Here is a 21,656-nt window from a genome sequence, read left to right as displayed (position 1 = left end):
AACAGTCTTAAAGGAAAATATATGAAGTAACCAACCACAAGTTTCTACTTTTAAAGGAATAGCTCACCCACAAAATTATTTACACACCCTCATGTTGTCCCAAACCCATGTGACTTAGTTTCAGCACAAAGTGAAAAAAAATTAAGCTTCCAAAAATGACACAGGAGCACCATAAAAGTGTTTGAAACCTCATCTTATTTAGTCAGTATGTTGATGGTATTATCCCATGTGCTTTTGTTTCTCAGAATCGCACAGTTCAAAAAGCATGAAGGCAGAAATCCCCGTCTGCTCGTGGCCAAAATGGGACAGGACGGTCATGATAGAGGGGCAAAGGTCATCGCCACTGGATTCGCAGACCTTGGGTTTGATGTGGACGTCGGCCCGCTTTTCCAGGTATGAAAGACACTATATCCATCATGGTGCATCTCTACTTTTTTGTTCCCATTTAAAAGAGTTTTTATTTGTATGCATTACTAATCTTTTGCAAGTGAGGTTATTCCTTTCCTCTGAAAGTCATCCATGTGTTAAAGACGATCAAGAAGTCATCTCATGGAGCTTAACTTTTCCTAATCGTGTTTATCTCCCACATTTTGGCACTCATGTTTCCTTTAAAGACAAGTCTATCATCAATTAAGAGGTCCTTTCTGAACCATAGACATCAAGAGGTCAAGTGCATACCTAAGAGTTAAGCTCCCATTTCTCCATAGTTTTCAAAATAAGAATAATCCAGTTTTCTCATTTGTGCTGCATGAATACTTTCCTGGACAAAACCATTTTTGCATCAGATTATGATGTTCATTTTAAAAGCCAATGTCTCTGACCCTAAACACATTAATATACACCACCGTTCAAAGGTTTGGGGTCAGTAAGATTTTTGTTGTTGTTGTAGTTTAGGAAAGAACTTCCCAAAAACTGTAAAATTGTGAAATATTACAATTTTATATTAAGGTTTTCTATTTGAGTTAAAAATGTAATTTATTCTTATAATGACAAAGCTGAATTTTCAGCATCATTACTCCAGTCTTCAGTGTCACATGATCCTTCAGACATCATTCTAATATGATGATTTACTGCTCAAGAAACATTTCAGATTTTTTTCAATGTTGAAAACAGTTGTGCTGGTTAATATTTTTGTGGAAACCATTTTTTCAGGATTCTTTGATGAATAGAAAGTTCAAAAGAACAGCATTTATTTGAAATAGTAACTTTTTGTCAATTTAAAATGAACTTTGTCAGTTTTGAGCAATTTAATGCATCCTTGCTGAATAAAAGTATTAAAGGGATAGTTCACCCAAAAATGAAAATTCTGTCATTAATTACTCACCCTCATGTCGTTCCAAACCCGTAAGACTTTCGTTCATCTTCAGAACACAAATGAAGATATTTTTTAAGAAATCTGAGAGCTTTCTGTCCCTCCATTGACAGCTACGCAACTGACACTTTGACGCTTCAAAGAGTTAATAAAGAGATCGTAAAACTAATCCATATGATTTGAGTGGTTTAGTCCAAATTTTCTGAAGAGACTTGATCGATTTATATGATGAACAGATTTAATTTAGGCTTTTATTCACATATAAACATTGATTAGTGAACATAAACAGAAGCTCAACTGAACCTGCTTGACACGCGTGAACAAACCTCTTGCTGAAGCTCAAACGTGCTGCGTAACACGAGAATGAACCTCTGTGGAAGTCTGTGGAAGGTCAGAAAGCTCTCAGATTTCATCACAAAGATCTTAATTCGTGTTCCAAAGATGAATAAACGAGTTTGGAACGGCATGAGGGTGAGTAAATGATGACAGAATTTTCTTTTTTGGGTGAACTATCACTTTAATTTCACAGTCTAATACTTGTCACTTCACTGGATTTATTTATTTATTTTGTCTGTTTCCATGATGACAGACTCCGCTGGAGGTCGCCCAGCAGGCCGTAGATGCAGATGTGCATTGTGTGGGGGTCAGCACGCTGGCAGCTGGGCACAAGACACTCGTGCCCGAGCTCATCAAAGAGCTGCGTAACCTCAACCGGCCAGATATCATGGTGATCTGCGGAGGGGTCATACCACCACAGGTAACACCTGACTCCTGACAGACAGCTAGATATATGAGCAGAGGCACAATGTGAGCTGAACTGCTGCTTACACAGGCAGAGAATTGTGTCTCTTAGACTGAAACTGACAGATTTCACAGAACAGATCTCAAAGAAAGCGGAGAATGAAAATTGATATCAAATTAGTCAGAAGGCATTTTTCTCAGTTAGTTAGCTTGTGTAATTACTGCTTTGCCTTGCACCACATCCTAATGCAACGCCACAACATGCGATAAAATGTATCTTTTCCATATTAAGTTTTTGTTCTAACCAGCAGCTGGAACAACAGCAACATAAAATGTATGACAATTATAATCTCAGGTTACAGGTACTGATTATGTGCTTTATTTAATGTTAAAAGAATTTAATGTGAGTTTGAATATCATTTTGCATGACTTTATAGCTATACTGAAAGTGACAATGGATATTTCACCTCCGATCTAGATGTGTCCCAGTTCGTGTTACTGCGTACTTACCCTCTATTCTGTGCCATTTTGTAGAATAAATAGTGTGAGTAGTGTTATCACACTGAAAATTCCCAAAAGAAAAAGTGCACTTTAAATACCAGGATGATGCACTTACTTAAATAAAGTGTTGCTCGATGAACACTTAAACTGTCACAGCTTTAGGGTGTGTTCACACTTGGCATGTTTGGTTGGATTAAAACGAACCCTGGTGCGATTGCTCTGTTAGTGCGGTTCATTTTAATAAGTGTGAACGCTGCCATCCGAACCCTGATGCGCACTAAACAAGCGGACCGAGACCCCTGAAAAGATGGGTCTCGTTCCGCTTCCAAACGAAATCTGGTGCGGTTCGACTAAAATATGATCGCAACACTGTCCAAAGACATGTAATCGAACCAAAAACAGGACATGATGTCACAAGGTGCGACCCTAAAAAAGACAGAATGGTCAAGCATAGCTGTTTTTCAGAACAGCGTCTCCTCGCAGCAGATCTTCATTTGTGTGTGTGACGGAGGGATTCCTGCTGCTGTTTTGTCCCCTTTACATATTTGATGAGCTCTTCAGATCAATATTATTGATCTGCCTTACTTTAAAGTGGACGATGACGCAATTTTCTTCTAGACACAAACTTTGTTGTATTATTTTCATGTTATCACTGTGAAGCTGCTTTGATACAATCTGTATTGTAAAAAGCACTATATAAATGAAGCTGACTTGACTTGACGAGTTGTCAGCTCCATCTTATACCAACATACAGTGGGGAGAACAAGTATTTGATACACTGCCGATTTTGCAGGTTTTCCTACTTAAAAAACATGTAGAGGTCTGTAATTTTTATCATAGGTACTCTTCAACTGTGAGAGTGACGGAATCTAAAACAAAAATCCAGAAAATCGCATTGTATGATTTTTAAATAATTAATTTGCATTTTATTGCATGACATAAGTATTTGATCACCAACCAACCAGTAAGAATTCCGTCTCTCACAGACCTGTTAGTTTTTCTTTAAGAAGCCCTCCTGTTCTCCACTCATTACCTGTATTAACTGCACCTGTTTGAACTCGTTACCTGTATAAAAGACACCTGTCCACACACTCAATCAGACTCCAACCTCTCCACAATCAAATACTTATGTCATACAATAAAATGCAAATTAATTACTTAAAAATCATACAATGTGAATTGTTTTAGATTCCGTCTCTCACAGTTGAAGAGTACCTATGATAAAAATTACAGACTTCGGTAACACTTTACAATAAGGTTCATTAGTTAACTACATTAGTTAACATTAAATAATAATGAACTGCACTTATACAGCATTTGTTCATCTTTGTTCATGTTAATTTCAACATTTACTAATACTTTATTAAAATCTTGTTAACATTAGGTAATGCACTGTGAACTAACATGAACAAACAATGAACAGCTTTATTTTGATTAACTAACATTAACAAAGATTAACAAAAACAGTAGTAAATGTATTGCTCATTGTTAGTTCATGTTAGTTAATACATTTACTAATGTTTAATAAAGGAACCTTATTGTAAAGTGTTACCCAGACTTCTACATGCTTTATAAGTGGGAAAACCTGCAAAATCGGCAGTGTATCAAATACTTGTTCTCCCCACTGTATGTATGCACATACAGTGAGCGCATTTAGCCCAGCACACAGCATTGTTTTAGATGTTCGACAAGTTCCGTCGCAGAGTATATGTCATAGAAGCTGGGGTGTTTGTTTTTTTTATCTTTAGGTTCAGTGTTAAAAATGACAGTGTGAACGCTAAGCGAATCAGGACTAAATGTATCGTTTTCTTTTTTGGTCTGGACCAAAAGAACGAACCACAAGTGTGAACACTTGCTATCAGACTCCGTATGCTGGATGTCAGAATAACCTTTCAATCATGTTAAAATGGTCTAATGATTATGTGTTCCAATTCCATTTTGTTGCATGTGCAGAGCGCTTACAAAGAGACTCCATCCACAGGCTCTTCGGATTAGCTGTATTCTGTCATGTCTCGGAGTTTTGCATCTGGTGTGGACAGACAAATTACTTGTTGCTGGAATCTTGTCACATCGTATCTAGTTAAGATAATATAAAAATGAACATTTTATGAGCTGTTATCTTTGTTTTGATATGGACAACACTGAAATTAAATTATCTGTCCAGAACCGAAGACACTGATGTAGATTAGACTTGACTGAACTCTGTGCATTCATTCAGAAAGTTCACCATTCACAATGTGAATGGAAAAGATAAGAAACAGCAACTTTCATGGCAGAAACGTCAAGGTTTTTTCCTCTATTAATCGTTGAATCTTTAAATCTCAGTGCAAAGTCAAATTACCTTTTTTTATATTGATTAATAAAGCAGTAAGTCATGATGAAAGGAGACACGTTATATTGATTTCAGCATTGATTAAGGGTTGTTAGGCACGACACACAGCATTGGCCGCTTATAACTGCCGAGTAACATGATTGGAAATCAATTTAATAAGCATTCTGACCTTTGCCACATTTATAATGAATTTGAATTGTAAGGTCACTGATTCAGTGTATGGTGCAACACTTGCTGCATTCATATAGAATTTAACAGATGTGCACCTACATGTGGGTATACAGTATATTGGATATTTTATAGTAGTTATTGACAATACCAAGACTAATGCTTTGATTTCAATGGAATGCATAAACTGATGAAAAATGTATGCAGCTTGGTGTAAAATGTAAAGATACTACTGTTAAAAAGTTTGGGGTCGTGTTGTTGCAAGAATTCTCTCATCAAGGCTGCATTTATTTAATCAAAACTACTGTAAAAACAGTAATATTATGAAATATTACTACTATTTAAAATAACTGTTTTCAATTTGAATTTATTTTAAAATATAATTTATTCCTGTGATGCAAAGCTGAATTTTCAGCATTATTCATCCAATCTTTAGTGTCACATGATCCTTCAGAAATCATTCTAATATGCTAATTTGCTGCTCAAGAAACATTTCTTATAATTATTTACTGTTTACTGTCACCTTTGCTCAATATAATGCATCCTCCCTGAAGTATTTTTTTGTAAATTTGGAGTGCTGTCAATACAGAGAACAACGACAAAAATCGGTGTTGCCTACACCATGTTATCCTCTTTTTAAAATTTGCACCCTGTTGACTTAAATGGGGCAAGTTTTAAACCTGCTTTTAGCCTCTTAACATCCTTGTCGTTGTTTTTGTCGTTGTTCTCTGTATTGACAGCACTCCAAATTTACAAAAAATGAGTTCTCCTTTAATTTTTTTTAAAGTCTTACTGACCCCAACACTAGTGTGTTTAAATCATCTAATCTAACACTAATAACCCTTGTTATTTTATTTATATTATTTTTCTTAATATAACACTGTTGTTTGTGCTCATTCAGATCAAAAAATGAACATGCGTACTTTCATCTTTTCATCTTCAACCAGAGACCATTTGCTCTCCCAGCAGAATACAGATACATTTGCATCTAGATCGATTCGTTCAAATATAGGTCCGTTCTCAGTCACAGTGGGGTTTAATTAGGACCTTTATAAGGTCAGTCTACACAATCCTACATAATGAGCTCCCAGCTAGTGTATATGCACGTTGGATGTATGTAGCAACCTGTATGCCTGCAATTACACTGGCATGCTTGATACTTTGAATACTGCAGATGTCTTTTTGAGCTTGCCCACATATGCATAAAATAGATTCCATTTACGTTTGGTTGCGTTGAGGTCTGAGAGCGCCTTAGTGCCATTTAAATGATTATTGAGTGTTAACCTGTAATGAGTGTGGGCCAGTGGAGGCGAAAGCTGTGGTAATTGAAGCAGACGTGGAAATCCATCTCATGCACACAATCCATTTGTTTATACCATATCAGATCTACCAGGTAGATTCCACAAGCGTTTGGCATAGCAGTTAAAATAAAGTAAATATAATAAAACTGCATTTAGCCGTTTCACTTTCTGAGCTTGTGGTTCTCAATGAGTGGGTCACGACCCAAAAAATTAATCATGCTGATTGTGAATAATAAAATGCAGCTCATCATATAATTGTGCATAGTTATAGCTCTTCAAAAGCAAGGAGACAACACTTCTCTTGTCTTTTGTTATTAATGTCAGAGGTTGTGCATCCAATCAGACTTTACAGTACTTTATATTATTAATACATTATTTTAGCAATTTGGTACAGTGCATTTCAAGTCATACGCTTTGATGATAAAATCTCTCTGTCTGTCTATCCATCGGCATATTTTGCCAGAATGGTTACTTTTTGGTTATCATGGTTTAAAAAGATCAATCAGACAGATGAGCAAGTGTTATAGTTTATTTTATATATATGACCGTTTATGACCGTGATTGTTGTTTTTTATCTAAAAGCAATTGGTTGGACTGAATCAGTTTCAAATTCAATATGTGCTCCAAAGCACACTTAAAATGTTCAAGGTTCAAAACAAGTTAATGTACACAATTAATTCGTTTACTAATCATGACATAGTGAAATAGTTCAGATGCATTTTCTTCTCTTTTTTAGGACTACGAATTCCTCTACAACAGCGGCGTCAGCAGTATCTTCGGCCCAGGCACCAGAATTCCTCAAGCAGCAGTGGAGGTTCTTGACAACATTGAAAAAAGCCTGGAGAAGAACCGACATGCCTTGTAACCAGAGAGCAGTCAGATTTTGTTCTTCCCACACACTCAACATCTCAAAATGCACTTAAGCTTTGAGCAAGACAGCAATTCAATATGATATTGACTGAGAATAATTAGAACCCTTTTATATTCCGACAGATATCACAACATGATGAAATCAGTTTGAAATAATTGACTCTCAGAATTGTATTTGATTTGAAAACATGTGAAAGCAGTCATTAGTTTGGTCTAAAATGTGTATAGTTTGACATAATGCATTAAACTCAGTGTTGATGTGGTCACCAGCCCCTTTCTTAACCATCATTTGGTATTTACAGATGTAACAAGATGGCACACTTGTGTAATTGTACGATATTTTCCTCAACAGAGTGAAGTTGTTTTATTGTTTTGTTCAACAATAGAAAATACCGTAAGCACAGTAATGTATTAACTTGGATAGTGCGTTTTAGATGCACAGTAATAGAAGCTGTCTGTCTTTGCTCAACGTGGCCTTATGGACTTTTTTTGCCTGATCTCTATCTTATTGAGCACCATCTGTTTCAGCTTTTGGTAGAAAAGAGCACGTGGATGTTAAGATTATGTTTCTACACGGGCATGAAACCGTAAACCCTCAGTGATGTGAAAGTGAGCAGCTACATCTGCTTCCTGTGACTTTCTCTGCTTTTTCTCTGATTGTATTGCAGTACTGGATAAACCTTTATTTAAATATAGCAATGTTCATGTGAACTAATCCTAATTTAAAAATAGTCGCTTTATGTTGGTAATTTCACATTCAGATTTCTGTTTTGAAAGGAAGTTCACACTTTGGTGTCCATTACACTAAACGGGAGCAAATCTCAGCAGTCACTTCACATGATCCTCATGTTAATGCCAGTGTGTTTACTCCTCACGTAGCATTTGTCTGCTCCGGCAGCGTCACCCTCTCTTTTTTTTCATAAAATGAAAGGAATAGAGGGTATGCGCATGATGTCATTGTCGGCCGGAGTTGATGGAAGTGGTAGAAAGACTGAGCGGGATCATTTGTTTTCGGCGTGAATCCCGCGAAAAACACACAAAACACAACTAAAACGGGAAAGAGCTTTGCGATTGACTGTACATCTAGATTTGACAAGAAATCTGAGGAATATTTTTTACAGACTGCCGAAAGCTACAGAACAGAGGTAGATCATCAGATTGCAGCAAATGGATTGCTGCAATTTATAGAAACAACTGGACTCCAGGCAGTGAAAGGTGGATTTGCAGTTATCATTTTGTGTGAATATGCTGAATTTGGGGTAAAATCATACCATATATATTGTATTGTTATAGATTGTATTTACAACTCCTCAATGAAATATTTACCATTGTATATTCTGCATAATTGGATGTTTTTAATTAAAGGGGTGGTTGAATATGATTTCACTTTTTTAACTTTAGTTAGTGTGTAATGTTGCTGTTTGAGCATAAACAACATCTGCAAAGTTACAATGCTCAAAGTTCAACGCAAAGGGAGATATTTGCTTTTAAAGAAATTGCTTTTTAAGGACTTCAACAAACAGCTGGTCGGGACTACACGACATTCCTCCTGGGTTAGTGACATCACCAACCCTAGAATTTACATAAACCCCGCCCCCTGAATATGCAGAATAGACAGAATATGCTAATCAGTGACTAGAAGATAACTACACATAATCTATATAAATTCATCAACTAACCATTCAGAAATGTCCTGTTGCTTCTACATGTTGTCACTCCTTGAGTCTCTCTCGCTAAAAATCACATACAGACTCTGGGGACATCAAAGACTTATTTTACAACTTGTGAAAAGGGCATTATACCACCCCTTTAAACACTGACAAAAAAACCTATACAAGTTTTAGGGGCTGGATGATATGACTATATATATATATATATATATATATATATATATATATATATATATATATATATATATACAGTCGTGGTCAAAATTGATGGCACCCCTGATAAATATGCTAAAAAATGGCTGTAAAAAATAAATTGCATTGTTTATCCTTTTGATCTTTCATTCAAAAAATTTGCAAAAATCAAACCTTTCATTGAAGTAAAAGAATTTAAAGTGGGGGGTAAATCACATTATAAAATAAATGTTTTTCTCCAAAACACGCTGGCCATAATTGTTGGCACCCTGTTATTAAATACTTTTTGCAATCTGCTTTTGCCAAGATAACAGATCTGAGTTTTCTTCTATAATGCCTGATGAGTTTGGAGAATAACTGACAAGAGATCAGAGACTATTCCTCCAAACAGAATCTCTCCAGATCCTTCAGATTCACAGTTTCATGTTGGTGCTTCTTCTCTTAAGTTCAGCCCACTCATCTTCTATAGGGTTCAGTTTAGGGGACTGGGACGGTCATGGCAGAAGCTTCATTTTGTGCTCAGTTACCCATTTTTGTGTTGATTTTAATGTTTGTTTTGGACCGTTGTCCTGATGGAAGATCCAACCACGGCCCATTCTACGATTTACGCAGAGACAGACAGGTTTAGATTTTTTATCTGTTGGTATTTGCTAGAATCCATAATACCATGTATCTGAACAAGAAGTCCAGGACCTCCAGCAAAAAAAAAGGCCCACAACATATAAGATCCAGCAGTGTATTTAACCGTAGGCATGGGGTACTTTTCATCCCTGTTTGCACCAAACACATCTGGTGGGTTTGCTGCCAAAAAGCCCTTTGTTTTTGTTTTATCTGACCACAGAATCCGGTCCCTTTTGAAGATCCAGTCGTGTCTGACAACTGAATATGCTGGAGTTTATTTTTGGATGAGCGAGGAGCATTATTATATATAAGTCATTTATTTATAGATTTTGCTGTAGTGTGTCAGTAGGAAATATCAGTTTACATTTCCAAACGATTATTAATTGTAATAATCCAGTGAGATTTGTGTATGCACAAGGAATCTGACAACAGCCAGGATGATCTGATCTCACCATCATCGAGTCCATCTGTGATTACATGAAGAAACAGAAAAACTGAGACAGACTAAATCCAGAAGAACTGCGGGAACGTCTCCAAGATGCTTGAAGAAACCTTCCTTTTCTCATTTTCACCTACAGAACTGTGGCTCATTGGATATTTTCTCTTTTTTGGACCATTCTCTGTAAAACCTAGACATGGTTGTGCATGAAAATCCCAGTAGATCAGCAGTTTCTGAAATACTCAGACCAGCCTATCTGGCACCAACAACCATACTACGTGTAAAGTCGCTTGAATCACATTTCTTCCCCATTCTGATGCTCCGTTTGAACTTCAGGAGATCTTCTTGACCATGGGCAAATTCAAATCGGAAGTGAGGCTCCCTATTCCCTACTTACTCTGAAGGGCAGAGCCATTGAAGTGCGGACTTTGGAGAGAGCAGGACACGAAATGTCATTATGAATCCATTTGGAATGCACTTGATGAAGGGAGCAATTAAAGATCACTCAATTTCCTCATTAGCTTCACATGGAATGTTATCAAAACAAAGCTAGGCAAATAAATGTACATTTATAATGAAGCTTTTAAAATATGCTTTATGTGTGTGTTCACGATCTGCTCTTAAACATAAGGCATTAAACACATTTCTTACCTATAAAACTTTTTTTTAAATGCTTGAAGAAAATGTGTGTAATATATCTCAACAAAACAAAGCAACTTTTATTATTCTGTTTATACGTTAACTCCTCCTATCCCGCCATATCTAGATTTAAAATGAATCGTGAGGATTCGCCACCCTGGGTCACATGACCATAAAAGATTAAATTACTTCCTTGATGTGACCATCGCATGTTCCCTTTGTAACGGACTTGTGGAAGGGCTCTTTGTGAAGGGATTCAGTCAGTTTGCAATGCCACTCATGTCTACATGCCTAAATGCAATGATTTGACGCCATGTGATTGGCCGATTAGATATTTGTGTGAACAAGCAGTTGAACATGTGTAACTAGTGAGTGAGCGAGTGAGTAATTGTAGTTATTTTGTAATCATGATGGATACATCTTGTATAAAATTGAGGAAAAAAAGATTTGTTTCACAAATGCAGCTGTGGGCCTTAAAAGTCAAGTAAACTAACCTATAGTAACCTAATGAATCTTTAGAGAGCATTACATAAAAGCTCTGAGTTGATCATTCTGAAGTTTCAGCTTTTGGCTGACAGGGAAGATGACATAGAGTTCAAAGCAACTGCACTGCTAGTGCAAAATTAGCTTTTCATGTACTTTACTGGGTGAGATGCAGGAACATTCCAGGAGTCTCAGAGGAATGCTATGAGATAAACACATCCAGATTTCAGTCTACTATCTTGGAATGGCTCCTCAAGAAATATAGAGAGTATGTACAGTCAAGCATGTACATGTTCTCTCTCCCCCTTGAAAATCAAGTGGCAAGTTTGGTCCCACTGGGTGTTCGGTGTCTTTAATTACTATGTACTTGCATCCAAATATTTTTTTTCTTTTGTTTGGTACAATGTACATGTTGTGTTCATGTTGTATTGCAAAACACTTTTGCTTCAATTGAGGTGGAATACGGGTAAGGTTAGGGACAGGTTTGGTGGTATGATTAGATTTAAGGGTGGGTTAAGATGTAATTACATGCAGGTTTTTAAGTAAAACAATATGATTATCTCCAAAAAAAAAAAAAGCATGCTTGTGATGCCCTTGGTCAAATTGTCACGTCAAGTTTATTTCAATATAGTGCTTTATACAATAGACATTGCTTCAAAGCAGCTTTGCAAAACTAATAAGTATGGGTAGCAAAATTCAGTTATCAGTAGTTTCAGTTTTCAAGAGCAAATTTAAGTACGATTTGTAGCCTAGTTATATTGTATATTCTACAATACAAAATGTATAAACAATGATAATCACACCATTCACAGTCATTGCTTGGTATTCTCAGAGGGATATTGAATTGAAGACTTCAAATGCAAAAGCCTCTAAGTCCGTCTAAAGTGTTTGTTTAATATTAACATTTTTATCAGGCTATGTATAGATTTCTACCCAAGTGCCGGCATTTCTGAATGGGCTGAGGCTGGGCTTTAGTGAGTATGAAGTGAAGTATTTGCTGAGCGTATACTATGTGCGGAGAGCATTCACTCAATATTATTATCTCATTTTTGACACGGGTGGCTTTTAGAGGCTTTTGCTTCAATTGTTAAACCTAAAAGTTGTTAAGCCAGCCCAGTTTTAAAATTCCGCTTCAAGAAAATCTCTTTTCTAGGAATGGAGCCTTTGAAAAGCTTTCAGAGGGGATGTTGAGCGCGGTCAATACTGGCCATTACTCACATCTTAAGTGGTGTGTAATTTTTTCTGGTTAAACCTGTTATCTTAAGTGGTGGCTTGAGGTGAGCACATGCAATGGTTCATTTTCACTAGCATAAGCTCTGATTGTCATGGTAATGCAGATGTCAAGGGGAGATGGGCTCTACAGCACAGGTTAATCATTCAAATTATCCGCAGATCTTTGTTGAAATGTTCAACGTGCAGTATAAATGGGGTTAATGGGGTATTGATTGCCGACCCCAACATTTCCCTTTATATTTCGTTATCATACATTTTCAATGAACTTCTTGATGTTTAATGGCTTGTTGTTTTATTACCATTTCTGTTTTTGAGCCAAAAAGCTGCATGTGCCATTGTTTGACAGAGTTCCCAGAATCCCTGCACCCATATGATAAACACTGAACCATGAAGAGGTAAATAGTTTTATATCTGTTGTTTTAATATATAGTTTTGTTTGACCATATCTTTTTTGCATCCTTCCTTCTTTTCTGTTAATGTGTTCTAGTAGTTTTCAGTAGTCATGAATAGCATTTTTACTGCATTTATTAATTTTGGAGTAGTGTCTGTGTCCATGTTCTTGTATATACAAAAACTAGGCCAAAAATGGAGAAGCCATGTGTGACAAACTAAGTGAACCCTTACTGCTTCCATAGGAATTAAGAGGGCAAGTAGCAGTCAGGCGCTGCTAATCAAATTAATCATCAGCAAGCATGACCACCACTAAAAGCAGAGGTTTTTGCAGTGTGCTGGTCTAGAGCATTCATGTGTGTGTTAACACAATGCCAAGGAGGAAAGACATCAGCAATGATCTGAGAGGAGCAATTGTTGCTGCCCATCAATCTATGAAGGGTTACAAGGCCATTTCCAAACATTTTGAACTCCATCATTTTACAGTGAGAAAGAATAGGCTTATTCAGTGGAAAAGTGGATAACATTCTAGACAATTGCCAATTTTACTATAGGAGTGGACATCCCAGCATATTCACCCCAAGGTAAGACCGTGTACTGCTCAGAGAAACTGCAAAAAACCCAAGAGCTACATCTCTGACTCTGCAGGCCTCAGCTGGCATGTTAAATGTTAAAGTTCATAACCGTACAATTAGAAAAGACTGAACAAGTATGGCATGTTTGGAAGGGTTGTCCGGAGAAAGCCTCTTCTCTCTATATGTTGTTTTATTAACAAAGTTCGGGAGGAGCACGTTCAGATAATTAACACGAGTGGAGAGCACTCAGCAATCAACGATAAGAGGTGTTTATATATTCAGCAGTCTCACCTCAATTCATTTACAGTTTAGCAGCATCCCTCCACCACCCCTTCTCCACATTTCTAGTCTTAACCATTTACATACGGGGGAGAGTACTCTGGGTTCGGGCCGAACTCCGAGCTCGGAGCCCTCCCCCCGGACAGCACGCCAAATACGCATTAAACTTTACTCCCTCTAATTGTATGTAAGTGTGAACTCGTGAAAAAGAACATGGCAGCATGGTTTAGGTTTGCAAAGTTGCATCTGAACAAACCTCAATTGACATTAAGACTTCTGGAACTATGGATAGACAAGACCAAAGTGGAGAAGTCTGGCCATAATGCACAGCACCACATTTGGCGAAAACCAAACACAGCATCAGCACAAACACCTCAAATGATTTGGGCTTGTTTTGCAGCCACAGGATCTGGGCACCTTGCAGTCATTGAGTCGACCATGAACTCCTCTGTATACCAAAGTATTCTAGAGTCAAATGTGAAGCCATCTGTCCGGCAGATAAAGCTTGGCCTATACTGGGTCATGTAACAGGACAATGATTCCAAGAACACCAGCAAATCTACAACAGAATGGCTGAAAAAGAAAAGAATTAAGGTGTTGCACTGGGCCAGTCAAAGTTCAGACCTCAACCCCGCTGAAATGCTGTGGCGGGACCTTAAGAGAGCTGTGCATAAACAAATGCCCAAAAACCTAAATGAACTGAAGCGACGTTGTAAAGAGGAGTGGGCCAAAATTCTTCCACAACGATGCAAGAGACTGATAAAGTCATATAGAAAATGATTACTTCAAGTTATTGCTGCTAAAGGTGGTTCTACAAGCAATTAAATCATAGGATGTACTTAGCTAAGGTTAGTTAAATAAATAATGACACAGTGTAATGTGTTTTCTGAGGTTGTACTTACCTCATTTTAAGACCTGCTAAAGACCAGGTGATTTTTTTTTTATTATGTCCTGACTATAAACTTCTCTGTTTTAAAAGCACTTGATTGAAATGTAAGTCAGGAAAGGAAATGTCTAGCATAATGGACACGGGACATATTTAAAGCACTGGGTCCCTTCAGAAGAAATGTGGTGCGATGTGTTGGAGCCCAGTGGCTAATATTAAAGAGAGTGCAATCAAAACATCATGCGACGTGAGGAGGGTGAGAATTGGTGTGAAACTGTTGGAGAATTGCACAGACAGATCCAGGTCACTATAAAATGAAAAATGTTATCTGCCACGCTTTTTCCTCATATTTCCTTTTACATGCTTTGACTGAAATTACTGAGACAGATAGACAGACCAAATAGCTGGACTGGACTGGACTCACCCAGACTTGACTTAAGGCTTGCTGTGTTCCACATGATAGAGTCTTGCATGTGTTAATATTACAGGCAGCAGAAGCCCAGTAACACTTAATTTATTTTTTTGGTAACACTTTACAATAAGGTCTCATTTGATAACATTAGTTAATGCATTAACTTCCGATTTATTAGCCACTATAGGGAGATAACAAGAATTTTCATTTAAGAAGTGCAGTAAACTGTAAAACTGTTAAAACAAGCCAGCTTGTGTAGCCTATAATTACGACAATAATGCATTAAAATGATAGGGTAAGAAATACCAGGTTGCAATCTCAAGCAGCATAACAAGTTGTTTTATACAGCTAAAAAAAAACTGGAAGTGGATGACATCGGAAGCCAGACACATTATTACAACTGGCCACGCCCACTCTTATGTGAAAAATAAGGTGGATAAGGTGAGCGCGAGACTACGGAGCCCGGGAAGTCACCTGTGGAAAAAAAAAAACAATCCGTGGCGACGGTTTTGCAATTTGTCCCCTCAGTTTATAAACCGTAGCCTACTCACAAATTCTTTAACTGTTCCCTCAGTTTAACAAATCGTGCCCACGGATTAATAAACCGTACCCACGAGTTCCTAATCCGCGCTCTCAGATTTGTAAACCGTGCCTTCAGTTTTTGCAATCTGTAGGCTACCCTTAAATTCATAAACCGTGCCCACGCTTTCGCAGTCCGTTCCCACGGGTTTGTAAACTGTACTCACGGATTTGTGGCCCCTTCCCCAGTCTGTGCCGGCTGATTCAACCAGGCCACCTGTTTAGGTGCGGGATGCATTGCATTGTGTTTAAACTTATTTTTTTTCATAATACAGGTTAGATAATAATAATACAGGGCTAAGATTATCACAAATAAACACAAGATTTTTACGCATATCAAAGAGTTTGTGCGGAGTGTGGAGCGCGCTTACTGCATGGCACGGAGGCGCCAGCGCGAACACTTGCATTTTCCTATCAACAGTGGAAACAACTTAAAATACTCTATCATTTCTGGTCATACAGAAAAGAATAATACATCATTCGCAACTACTTTTATTTGTGTAAACTCACAATAACAAGAAACGTTGTGCTTTTGTCAAATAAAATAAAACAATCAGGCGCGCTTTCATGATCTCCTTGAACTGGAGTGCGTCTCAAAAGTGAACTGAAACAAAATATAGCCTAGAGCTACCTATATAAAGCTTGAAATGTCCACTTTTGAACGAACAAATTTGAATCGATAGCAAATACCGTCTGATTATGTAATCCGTAGGTGCATTTCTCTCTAAAGGCGCATCCGCTTTACAGCGGAGATGGAGGTTTGCAGCCAACACTGATTTAGAAAACACTAGTTTATTAATAAACAATTAAAAAATTTTCAGACACATTTATTATCATTAGCCTATAAATCACCTCTCTGTATGGTTCCAGAGATGGCTCTTCTCATTCAGCACTGCGGGAAAAATATAATTTCCGGGTTCTAATTTGGCCTTAGAAAACCAGTAAAATCTAAAAAAAATCCATATTATTTTGTGAATATTCTCGAAACAAATTCGAATTTGTTCCTATCTCACAGGTAGATCCTTCAGGGTCGCATGGAGAGGTGAGGTATCCAAAGCACATCAACTGACCACCAGGGTTCCTCAGGGTTCAGTTCTTGGACCCCTCCTCTTCTCCATTTCCATAATGGTTCCTCATACCATTGCTATGCTGATGACGCACAGCTCTTCCTATCATTTCACCCAGATGATCCCACAGTAGCTGCACGTATCTCAAGCTGTCTGGCGGACATCTCGGCATGGATGAAGGAACATCACCTGCAGCTCAACCTGGCAAAGACTGAGCTTCTCTTCCTCCCTGCCAATCCGTCTCTACGGCACGACTTTACCATCCAGCTAGATTCATCAGCAATCACCCCATCAAGGTCCGTCAGAAATCTTGGATTGATACTGGATGACCAGCTGACCTTCACAGATCAAATTACAAAGACAGCTCGATCATGCAGGTTTGCACTGCACAACATCAGGAAGATCAGGCCTTTCCTAACTGAGCATGCAACACAACTTCTCGTCCAGGCCCTGGTCATTTCTAGGCTTGACTACTGCAATGCTCTTCTGGCTGGACTTCCATCATGTGCAACTAAACCTCTACAAATGATTCAGAATGCTGCAGCTCGTCTTGTCTTCAACGAGCCCCAAAGGGCCCACGTCACTCCTCTGTTCATCTCTCTGCACTGGCTACCACTCGCTGCTCGCTTCAATTTCAAGGCAATTACGCTTGCTTACAGATCTATCACAGGCTCAGCTCCCTCCTACTTCCACTCGATCATACGAGTCTACATCCCTACCAGAAGCCTACGATCGGTCAATGAGCGATGTCTCGTGGTTCTATCACAGAGAGCCACAAAATCACTTTCCAGAACATTCTCATTCACAGTTCCATGCTGGTGGAATGATCTCCCCACCCTCATCCGGAATGCAGAATCCCTGACAACATACAAAAGACAACTAAAAACTCATCTCTTCTGTGAGCACTTAACCTCATAAAAAAATTATTATGCTTATTCTTAGCTTATGCTACTCCGAGCAATGCCTGAACTTTGTATTTTGAGCATGCACGTCTTGCATTGTTTTTGCCTCTTCACGATGACTCGCTTAATTTAGTCCTCATTTGTAAGCCGCTTTGGACAAAGACTGCTAAATGACTAAATGTAAATGTACCATTCATTTATCACATATTCAACCCTTCTCAAGAACATAAACTCATCTCATGTGTGTTTTTTCATATTTTTATTTTCGTTTTCATCACACTTTGTTCTAATTCGCCAAATGGAAACACAATAAAACCGAAATGAATAAACAGCTTGAATATTCGATCTCTACATGAGCAGGAATTAAACGGGAATGAAATATACTGCTCTGACCATTCTTGGCATTAATTGTCCAAATTCACAACAAATTTTCACATCTATTCTGTTTAACTCGTGGGGTATGTATGACCTCCTTGGGTGCCCTGAGTTTTGCTCAACTCGTCTCTACAAAATCCCCCACAGGTGCCCTATAGTGTTAACACCAGGTGAAATACTGAAGACTTTTCACTTGGGAGAATGTATAGAGTCATTATCATGTTGAAAAAGTGCTCAACAACGCATGGAATAAGGAGAAGGTAGCATTTTCAGTTTCATTGTGTATCACACAATGGTTTTAAATTCATGACACCATTGATTAAGCAACTCCTTTTAGCACTCATTCATAACAACTATTCCACCAAATTTCACTGTGGGGTCCAGGCACTTCTCACAATACTCCTGCCCCTGCAATGCCATCCATTTTTGGATGCTGTTATATCCGAAGTGATTGATTTGGTCTTGAGACCATATGGATTACCAGAAGTCTATATTTTGTTAATATTGGCTAAAAGAGTTTCTTTGGTTACAGTAGCTCCTTTGACAACAACAATGCATTTCACTTGCACATTGCGTCTTACTGTTTGAAATGAAAGAGTCACTCCTCACAGCTTTTGTCAGCTCTGAGACACTTGCTTGGCATTTCTCCTGTGCTTTTCTTAGCAAAAAAAGAATAAAAATCACTCATTATGAAATGAAAGCTTAAAGGCGTGATTGTTTCAGTCCTTTGTTTGAGTTTCTGTGTTATTTTGCTACATTTCACACTTAAAACATTACTTTGAAAATCCTCTTATTCAATTGTCATATTTTTTTGCAAAGAAGTCTTCTGACAGTTCTCTCCTACATGGTTCCATTATTGTCAGCAGTAAGTTTGAGATTGATCATGGTCTGTCTGAATACTCAATTCGGAATGGCTGAAAGGTGTGCAAAAAACTGTTTAATGCACAGTTCCAAATCAGCACTTTGCCTCCACATCATGCATTAAAATAATTGAATGCACAGCTAGCGGTGGATTATTACTTACCTGTAACACTTTTAATTGTCGAGAAAAAACTCTTATTTAAAGGGTCATGAAACCCCCCTCTTTCAGCTCAAGTCTAGCTCACAATCTTTTTGAAAAATGCAACTTAAATGGGCGTGGTGGCTGTGAGAAGAAGAGAGGGGAGTGGGTGTGGTATGCCACGGCAGGGGAAAGGGGAGGGGGGAAACTGTCATCGCCAGTGGCCCATGCATATCGACTGTCACTAAAAATCAGTGGTAAATCTAAAAAGAAAATCTCTTCAAGGAAGTACCATGTCTATTAATAGGTAAAGTAACGTCTTCAGCTTGAGATCCTTTCCATCTAAACTGGTTATATCTCTTAAGCCTATAGTGAATTTTTTATGAGCAGCTGGATAACCATATTCATCCACACAGTCACACAGAGCCGAAGCACAACAAAATAATGTTCTTCCACAAAAATCATGCAGTTTTCTTTGTTTAACTGCTAGAGGTTACATAGGCCCTGTCCCAAATGGCACACTCCGGACTTGTGGACTTCCTCAGAGTCCACACTTTGGTGACGTCATGTAGTGCAGACCTATAGGGCCCTTGGCGCGAGTCCACGAGGGCGCATTGAGAGGTATTTTTGGGACAGACTCGATCGGCACTCCAGAAATAACTGCCTGGTTGTTGTTGGACAGGAGAAATCACATTTTTGCGCTCCGATGTCTTATTTGCATGTCAACTACACATCCTAATTTTACAGTTCTATATTTTGATATTGTGCATATCACCTGGGCATTAAACAATAGATATATCATGCTTATTTAAATGATGTTTACAGTTGTACATAATAATAGGCTACATAATGTTCCATTTGAACTAAGATTACAATTTTAAAACATAATTTAAACATAATTTTTTCAATTTACAGGTTTCAATATTCATACTATGTTTACATATGACTCAGTAAAGCCCTGACATTCGGTACTATTTATTTAATGAATCATAACACGATCGTATTATTAAACACGCTATTATTATGTTTGAGACATCAACCACTGGTCGATGACCATAATGTTTGTATAAACTGTAGGTAACAACTGGTAAAATGTACATTTAGGTCATAAAACCCGTAATATTTTCTTCTCAGCCATGTCAACAATTATCCGTGAGTGAAATCTCCTCCCATCTGTTGTCTGATTGGCCTTTCGCAAGGATTCCTGGGTAGTTAAAGTGCGTGGAGCCTGCTTCTATGCGGGCTTCGCGGAAGACCGCTTCAAGGGTACAAAGGGGGCGCTGCTGAGCACACTTCAGAGCGGTAAAATGCTGAATGGGACGGCCTACGGACTCGTAGACTCAGCGAGCACGCGCAATTCAAGTCCACGAGACCGAAAGTCCGCATGAAGTGCGCCATTTGGGACAGGGCCATAGTGTACCTTTAAATATTGAAAACTGGGTCCCTGCAACTGGCATCAACATCCATTTTTTAAGGTTAATATTCGTATTTTATTCAAATCTTTTTCATTTAGGTCTATTTGTTGCTTTCATTGGATTTTTAATTATTATCAATGTTGAAAACAGTTGTGCTGCTTCATATTTTTGTGCAAACCATGATATATATATTATATATATATATATATATATATATATATATATTAGGTTTCATTCATGAATAAAAGGTTTAAAAGAACATGATTTATTTGAAATAGTCATCTTTACATTGTAGATGTCCTTATGGTCACGTTTGATCAATTAAGTCCATCATTGCTGAAGAAAAGTATTCATTTCTTTAGAAAAAATTCTTACTGACTTTTGAATGGTAGTTTATAAAGTGTGAAACTGAATATTTTAAGATACAATATTTTAAAGGAAAACACGAAATTGCATTATTTAAGTATTATATATGTATGTTCTTTCCCATTATTTTTCTATCATATATATATATATATATATATATATATATATATATATATATATATATACAGTCGTGCCCAGAATTAATCATACCCCTGGTAAATATGATCAAAAATGGCTGTAAAAAATAAATCTGCATTGTTTATCTTTTTGATCTTTCATTCAAAAAATTGGCAAAATCCTAACCTTTCATTGAAGTAAAAGAATTGAAATGGGGGGGGGGGAATCACATTATGAAATAAATGTTTTTCTCCAAAACACGTTGGCCACAATTATTCATACCCTTTTATTAAATACCTTTTTGCAATCTCCTTTTTCCAAGATAACTGCTCTGAGTCTTCTTCTATAATGCCTGATGAGTTTGGAGAACACCTGACCAGAGATCAGAGACCATTCCTCCATATCCTCTCCAGATCCTTCAGATTCACAGTTTCATGTTGGGGCTTCTTCTCTTAAGTTCAGCCCACTCATCTTCTATGGGGTTCAGGTCAGGGGACTGGGACGGTCATGGCAGAAGCTTCATTTTGTGCTCAGTTACCCATTTTTGTGTTGATTTTGATGTTTGTTTTGGATCGTTGTCCTGATGGAATCCAACCACGGCCCATTATAAGATTTCTAGCAGAGACAGTCAGGTTTTGATTTTTTATCTGTTGATATTTGATAGAATCCACAATGCCATGTATCTAGGCCCACAACATATAAGATCCAATGGTATATTAAATTGTACACATGGGGTACTTTTTATCCTTGTGTGCACCAAACCCATCTAGTGTGTTTGCTGCCAAAAAGCT

General features: G+C 37.7%; 1 protein-coding gene across 2 annotated transcripts in view; it reads left to right on the top strand.

Moving 5' to 3' along the window:
• The window catches only part of mmut (methylmalonyl CoA mutase), a 31,140-nt gene extending 22,534 nt beyond the window's left edge, over positions 1–8,606 (top strand). For both annotated transcript variants that reach the window (XM_084090835.1, XM_084090836.1), the window contains exons 11-13: positions 246–393; positions 1,902–2,069; positions 7,092–8,606. In XM_084090835.1, the coding sequence (XP_083946961.1) occupies positions 246–393; positions 1,902–2,069; positions 7,092–7,220 (445 nt within the window). In that variant the 3' untranslated portion in view covers positions 7,221–8,606. The remainder of the gene's footprint in view (positions 1–245; positions 394–1,901; positions 2,070–7,091) is intronic.
• The last annotated feature ends 13,050 nt before the right edge of the window (positions 8,607–21,656 follow it).

Source organism: Abramis brama (assembly GCF_963993115.1).
Source record: "Abramis brama genome assembly, chromosome: 18".
Classification (NCBI taxonomy): domain Eukaryota; kingdom Metazoa; phylum Chordata; class Actinopteri; order Cypriniformes; family Leuciscidae; genus Abramis; species Abramis brama.
The sequence above is the reverse complement of the archived record's forward strand: the minus strand, read 5'-3'. Positions and strand labels throughout refer to the sequence as shown.